Source organism: Myiozetetes cayanensis, unplaced genomic scaffold (assembly GCF_022539395.1).
Source record: "Myiozetetes cayanensis isolate MyiCay16 unplaced genomic scaffold, myiCay2020 scf10, whole genome shotgun sequence".
Taxonomy (NCBI): Eukaryota; Metazoa; Chordata; class Aves; order Passeriformes; family Tyrannidae; genus Myiozetetes; species Myiozetetes cayanensis.
Genome location: NW_026086605.1, coordinates 14,615,317 through 14,622,376, shown reverse-complemented (window position 1 = coordinate 14,622,376; position 7,060 = coordinate 14,615,317). Strand labels below are relative to the sequence as shown.

General features: G+C 58.0%; 2 protein-coding genes across 4 annotated transcripts in view; one reads left to right on the top strand and one right to left on the bottom strand.

Annotated features, from left to right (window-relative positions):
* Positions 1-1,454: 1,454 nt before the first annotated feature.
* On the bottom strand, positions 1,455-3,763 carry LOC126653280 (collagen alpha-1(XIV) chain-like). Its single transcript, XM_050340836.1, has 2 exons — positions 3,485-3,763; positions 1,455-3,208 (listed from the first exon to the last, which is right to left on the bottom strand). The coding sequence occupies exons 1-2, from the start codon at positions 3,761-3,763 to the stop codon at positions 2,744-2,746; spliced, it is 744 nt and encodes a 247-aa protein (XP_050196793.1). The 3' UTR covers positions 1,455-2,743.
* A 592-nt stretch (positions 3,764-4,355) lies between these two features.
* HPSE2 (heparanase 2 (inactive)) overlaps positions 4,356-7,060 on the top strand; it is a 109,750-nt gene continuing 107,045 nt past the window's right edge. For 2 of the 3 annotated variants that reach the window (XM_050305421.1, XM_050305420.1), the window contains exons 1-2: positions 4,356-4,920; positions 5,913-6,070. In XM_050305421.1, the coding sequence (XP_050161378.1) occupies positions 4,661-4,920; positions 5,913-6,070 (418 nt within the window). In that variant the 5' untranslated portion in view covers positions 4,356-4,660. The remainder of the gene's footprint in view (positions 4,921-5,912; positions 6,071-7,060) is intronic. The other variant, XM_050305422.1, reaches the window with a different exon arrangement.

Below are 7,060 nucleotides of genomic sequence, written 5' to 3'. Positions count from 1 at the left end.
GCTCAGACAGATGTATTTGCTTGTTACAGAACTTCCCAGGTCACCTACATTAAAGAGCAATGTCTGGATACTGTATTAAATCAAGCAACTGTCCTCTGCCTGTTTGATCAGGTTAGACATGATACATAAACATGCTAGAAAATGGTTTCAGCAGCGGAGTTCAGACTGTGCGACACCCACCTTGAGGCACTGGCAATTTTAGGAGGTTGCATTCCAGACATTAAAGCTCTTGTGGTGAAAATGATGGGCACTGCATTGCAGAAAGAGAAAAAAGTTCAATAGAAAGAATCTGTCATGCTCTGATCACCACAGCCTTACCACTTTCACTGGTCTTGTTCTTCTCAGAAATTGTCATGGTGTAGCACAGGGAAGGAGCTTAAGAGTCTGGAAAAAAAAGTGTTCTTGTAAAGTATGGATAACACTCTTAATTTTCACTTGCTGAATTTTCTCCTTGCTGGCTTCTTTTAGAGCATCCATAACTCAGATTTACTTGACAGCACTACAGAAACAGACATGGTTGATATCTTGGGAAATCAAAGACATGATGATTTTTTTTTTTTTTAAAGGGCTGTCTAGCCTGTTTTATCATTCCCAGCCTAATGGAGGTTTGTTTGGTACAGCACATCCTCTGATGATAATAACTTTCATCATTTATGAGTAAAGTTTATTTTTTAGCGAACTAAAAATGTTCCTCTTAAGGAGATTCCCCCGTTTTCTTTTGGGCCAGTTTGTACAGCCTGAGATCTCAGTTTAGATTTCCGTTGTGCTTTTTCTTCTCGCTCTCTTTTTTTTCCCCTCCATCCAAAGAGGTTTCCTCTGCTGAAACCCTTCAACAACTGCTCAGATCATTTACAAAAAGCACTTTCACAGGCAGTTGCTCTACAAAAGTGAGGAAAAATCGAAAAGACTACCTATAATAATGAAGTTAAATGCAGATATAAGTGTTTGTGAACTGTTACTGACTGAAAGGGTGCCAAACATTTTGCAAATATACACAAAAAGACAGGCCCCTGCTCTAATCAGCTTAATAAATTAAAAGGAAAGTACATTGGCAAGAGCAGAAGAGATGATATGACATGCTTTAAATAGTTTATAGGGAGCTGGAGGATTGTTGTTTATTTGGTGATGTTGGGAAAATATTTAGTGTGCTTTAGTTAAACTCTTTATAGAAATGTCTCTCCTCCCCCAGTTTTCTTTCCCAATGACTGTTTTGGAGATTAAAACCAGCAAGTTTAGAGTAGACGGAAAACTGAGAAACCTATTTCAAAATTGACAAAACCGCGAGTAAATCTTTAGAGATACTTTTTATGTGAGTCAGGCTTTCTAAAGTAATTATCGTAATATAAGAAAGGACCCGCGCTTCGCCGCCCCTGCGGACGGAAAGCCAGGGTCGCAGCTGGTGTAAATTGAGATACCTCCTATCTGGTATGCGTGGCTGGGGAAGAGGTGGCCGTGGCCCTCCTTTGCAAGTTCACGGGCTATCCCCGAGCTAAGCCGGGCGGGGGCAGCGGCTCCTGGGGCGCGCCGCGCTCAGGGCCCGGGGCTCCCCGCACCTCTAATGCTGCCCCAGTGCTTGCAGATAACCAAAGATTTTTTAGCGTTTAAAGGTTTTCTACAGCAAACCTACAATTTATCAAAAAAGCCAAACCATCAAGCAAAAAGCCCGAACCACTTTATTTTTAGATTTAACTTGCCGTTGCTCGAGCCAGATGCAAAGTGGGGTGCAATTGCTTTTCCGAGGGCACAGGATCAGGACAGGCTCCCGGTGCTGGTTTGGACAGCAGGGACAGGTAAGCGAATATTTCCTTTAGTGTCGTTGTCTTCCCAGAATCTGGAAGGTGACCTCGGCAGCTGAGAGGTTTTTCTGCCTCTTTCCCTGCTGTTTTATGTTGTTGGTGATCTCTCCACAGATAAGTGACTTCGTTGCATCCGGAGTTTGCGTTTAAAGCAGAGACTAATTGTGGGGAACGTTTCAGAATAAACACATTTCTCTTCCAAAGTAGTTTGTTTGTAAGGAAAAAAAAATATATGAAGGAGGTTAAACTGGATAACTTGGGAGGGGGGTTTTCCTGTCTTTTACTACAGAACGCACTGAGTTTTGTTTAAAAACAGAGCCATTCTCAACGGAAGACGTGATACAAAATTTCGGCCTGTAGCCACAATAAATAGCCCTGAAGCCTTGCTCACATATAACATGCTTCTAAACATAGAGGAAAAAATATTTAAAAATAACGAGATGATTCAAAACCTTACGTCCCTCTTCAGGAGATGGCCGAAAAAAATGAGCAGCTTCTGATGCGGAGGCTTTACATCCTGGATCATTTTTAAGCGCTATTGCAAGCCCCGGCTGAAGTGTTTGCAGCCGAACACAAATTTCCAGGCTTAAATTGCCTTTTTCCTGTCCCGGGATGCCAGGGCTTTCCACAGCTAAAATTGCACAGCTCTTTTCCCGGGATCCTCTTACTTATTCCAGCGCTCAGAGCTTCGCTGCCCCGGGCACGCTTTTGCTGCTCTGGCTCAGCCCGCGCTGAACTCGCAGCCTCTTTCCAGGCGCGGCTAAAGCCCTGCTCCCATCTCCACCTTAGCGGGATGGTTTCACTACAAATCCTAGTTTGTGCATTCCCTGCTCACCCCTAGCAGAGCCAGAGGTTTCATCCTCCCCCACGCGTTACTACTCAGTGCATAGTGGCTCCGTGCTCCTGCAGCCCTTGCCTGAGTGACCTGGGACTGCTCCCCTTGTCTTTCAGAGTTTCGTGGGCCAGAGAGACAAAGGGAGTGGAGATTTCCACGGAAGACAGCGCTGCCCGCGGGCTTCCCAGGGACCCAGGCCCGAGTGCCTCCCTTTGTGCGGAGCTCCGCCGAGCGCCGGGACTTGCTGCAGTTGGAGACACTGATCCGCTCCCTCCGCCTCCCGGACCCTGTCTAGGGCGATCGGGGCATGCAGGTGGCTCCACATGGGCACCAGGAGAAGCTGGAGGGGGTTCCCAGGGGCGGGGACAGCGGGCTGCCCGTGCGCTGAGAATACCCCTGGGCCGGGCTGCCCGGGGCTATCGGCCTGCAGCGCTCGCCGCTCGTACCCGACCCCGGCCAGGCCTCCCGAGGGCGGTCGCCGGGTCCCCCGACGCTCGGCCCGCTCTTGCGGGCGCGATCTGTGTGCTTCGATCTCCGGAGCACCGGTGCTGCCCGCAGCCCCTGCACCTCCTGACCCCTGCGCAAGGGGTGTCCACAGGTGGGTGCCGGCTCCCCCGCCGCGCCGGGCCCCTCACCAGCAGATGGTGCTGCTGGAGCCCCATCCCCGGGGCTCCGGGGCCCCGACGGACCGCACCGGGCCTGGCTCAGCACAGCCGCCGTCAGCCCTCCGCTGCCCGGCCGGGCAGAGGCACCGCGGCCCTACGTGCCGCATGGCCTGGGTAACACGGGAACCCCGGCGGGCCACGACGGCGGAGGGCTCAGATAAGGGCGCGCTACGTGTCCCGGAGCTCACCGGCTGCTTGCGTGCAGGAGCTCGGGGCTTGCCCGGGAGGTGGCTGCTGGTGGAGAGAATGCCTGATTCAGATGGAAATTCCCTGAGGCTCCGGGGATTCTCGGCAGCCGATCCCTGGCCCGGTGCCACGACCTTGTGCCCAGCGCTGAGAACCGCGGCCGCCTGCAGCGGGCCGAGCCCGTGCCGACCTGCCCCGGGCCCTCCTGGAACCAGCGCCCGTGGACTGGCACCAGCAGGGGGGCCGTCGTTGGTGTCATCGAGCCACGCTGTCCTTTGCATCCCCGATGCGGGCGTTTCCACACCAGGCGCTGCTGCCGCCGCGCGTCTCCTTTCCCTGCTGCGGGTCGTACACCCCTGGGCCCGGAGGCCGGCGGGAAAGGGCGACCAGCGGTTCAATTTCCCTTGCCCGGTTCTCTGCAGTGCCCGGCCGGGCTTCGTGGGAAGACCGCCCGAGACGCTGGCTCCGGGCAGGGCGCACCGACCGTGCCGTGCCGGGGCTCCGGACTACGGGCGGCCCCAGCCCCGCTGCGCCCGCTGGGTCCCACGGAGCCGCCAGCGCTCAACTCCGAGGGCCTCGCCTAGCACCGCGGGTCCCAGCGCGGCTCGGAGCGAGCTCTTCCCTCGGGTAGTGTTTAGGGTTCTTTTAGGGGTGATTACCCGCCCTTTCCTCAACCAGGGCCGTCCCCCGCTGCCTTACCGCCTCTGCCGGTCCTGCAGCCAGAGACCAACTAGAGCCGTGCTGGCTGCTCGTCGCGCTCCGGTCCCCGTCCTGAGCTCCCCGGTGTCTCGGTGACCCGACTTCGTCCCGGTTTTGCGTGGTGCGGGAGCTCCCGCGGCTGAAAGCGGCCCCCGGAGCCGGCGCAAAGCGAAAGCTCGGTGTTGGCGGGGCTGCAGCAGGGCGGCGGACCCCGAGCCGAGGGGGTTAAACCAGGAGCCTCCCCTTACCTTCAAAAAGTTAAAAATGTCTGGAGCCTGCATCTCTTAAAGGGGCGGTGCTGGTTGCAAGGAGTCTTGGCACCGGCTGCGAGAAAGGCTGGTCAGGGGCGTGAGTTCCCCTCCACCAACACCAAAACATTGCAAAAAAAGGCAGAGCGCCCCACACTTTAGATAAGGACAATTAGCCACCAGCGAGCCCCTGCAGACAGCGAGTTAATTAGGGGTTTCCTGCTCTCAGGCATGCCCTGTCCCAGCTCCTGCCCCCCAGGGCTCTTAGCCCTGATGGCACCTGGGCTGGCCCTCATGGCCGCCTTCTCGCTGCCCTCCCAGGCTGGGGACAGGAGAGCACTGCCGGTGGAGAAACCTTCAGGTGTGAAGGGAAGAACTCTCATTCTCCTTGATGTCAACACCAAGAGCCCTGTCAGGATAATCAGTGAGAATTTCCTCTCCCTGCAGCTGGACCCCTCCATCATTCATGATGGCTGGCTCGATTTCTTAAGGTAAGGCAGGAGCCCCCCGGCGCCCTCCCCACGCCGCCCGCGGGGCGCCCTGGCGGCCCCGCCGCCCAGCCCTGCCGGGCTCCGCGCTGCTGGCGCTTGTTGTGACGGAGGGAGTGAGGCCATGGTTTCCATTAAGATGCACATGTTTGCAATGGAGAAAGCATTTCGGAGACTTATCAGTTATGACTGCAAAAATGTCGTGCTCCCCTCGCTCCGGCAACCGCTCCTCTGCAAAAAGCACAACAAGGGGCCGAGGCAGCACAGGGGAAAAAAAAAGTCAAAACCAAACAAAAAACAGCAGCAGGAACGGGGCCGCCTGCTGAGCCGAGCCTTCCCCGGGTCCCGACGGGCGGAGAGCGGGTGTCGGCTAGGTCTTCTGAGCCCTCCGCTCCCCGGAATTCCAGCCCTGCGTGGGGGGCTGAGCCGGGCTGCAGCTGCGCTTGGCTCCACCGGCGGTGCGGAGCGCCCGCGGCCTGGAGGTGCTGGGACAGCCAGAAAGCCCCTTCCCTTCTGGGTAAGTCGAGGAGGGAGAGCGGGTCTCTTCCGTACGCCCTCCCCGAGGGTCCTTTCGGCTGCCGGGAAATGAGCGGGGCGAGGATACGGGAAGGCGCGAGCGAAGCGGAGCCGGGACGGCTCCCGCTTTTCTCTCCTCCCCGCTTCTCTCCTCTCCCCGGTGGCTCGGCCCGCGGCACGGTCCCGCGTGGGGCTGAGCGCCTCTGCCTCCGGGACGCCGCTGCACTTGTCCGGGGGGCGCCGGCAGGGCGGGGGGAAGCCGGGCCCGCCGGCCTCCGGGCCACCACCGGCGGGCGGGGCCGTTCCTCGCTCCGGGGCCGCGCCGCTCGGCCGGCGCGGAGCCCCGCAGCCGGTGGTACCGCGTCGCACCGCCACGGGCGGGTCCTCGAGCCCTGTGGTCGGTGGTCGTTGACGGTACCGGGGAAGCGAGGGCCCATCTCGGCCCTCGGCGCCCTCAGTCCTCTCGCTTCTCTCCCCAGTTCCCGGCGGCTGGTGACCCTGGCGCGGGGCCTGGCCCCCGCCTTCCTGCGCTTCGCGGGCAAGAGGACGGACTTTCTCCAGTTCCACAACGTGAAAAACCCGGCCAAGAGCCGCGGCGGGCCCGGTCCCGACTACTACCTCAAGAACTACGAGGACGGTGAGCCCCGGGGCCGGAACGGGGGGCGGGCGCGGCAGCGGGGGGCTGCGGGAGCCGGGCGGTCCTGCTCCGCCTGCCCTGCTCTCTCCTCGCCCAGCGGGGCCGTGTCTCGCCCGGGCACTCTGCCGCCGGACACCGGGCAGGGGAGTATTCCCGTACCCTTTCTTTCCCCAGCGAGGGGAACCGGGGAGCTCGGCGGAGCTCGGCAGCCCATTGCCGGTGGATCCGGCGGGTGCCAGCCCCCGGGAACAAAAGACCGGCACGGGGGAGCGGGGCTTTTCATATCCCCCTCGCCCCGTCCTCCGGTTCCCTTCGTCCCCGAGCCGGCAGCGCCGACCCTAGAGGAGACTTTGCCGCGGGTCCTGGCTGAGACCGGGCATGGGAGCCCCGGGATGCCTGTGCACGCCCCGTCCCGCGCTCCTCCCGCGGCTCTCGGGAGCCTTTGCCTTTCCCCACGGACGTCGCCGTTGTTCGCGTTTCTGTGCCCGCCGCAGCCCCTGGGCTCCCCGCCGGGCTTGGTGGCGGTCGGTCTCCACGAGCTGGTGCCCAGCTGGGGCTGCTCCTGCTACGGACCTCTCTGCCATCCACGGTCTTTCGAAGGTCACCGCCTGGCCTCGGCTTCCCGCTGCTTCCCTCCTCCCCACCCGGTCCGCAGTACACAAAAGGCTTTCACCTTTCTCGGCCCTTAATTCACACAAAGAAAATGCGTAGAAAAGTTAGGGCCACGTCTCCGTCCTAAGGTCCTAAGGCGTTTCTTTTAAGAAGGCATTTATTTTAAGAATACCATGTCCACATGCAAGAATCCATTGATTTTTCTCTCTTGCTTGCTTTTTTCTTTTTTTTAAAATCTAAACCGAAGAACACCAAACTTTTTTTTTCTTACTCAACGACTTACAAAAATTAGCTGAAGATATTTCCATAAGTAATTTTGAAGACCAATTAATACCAGACAGATCCCACTGGGCAGGTCTGTAGAACAGAGGAAATTTT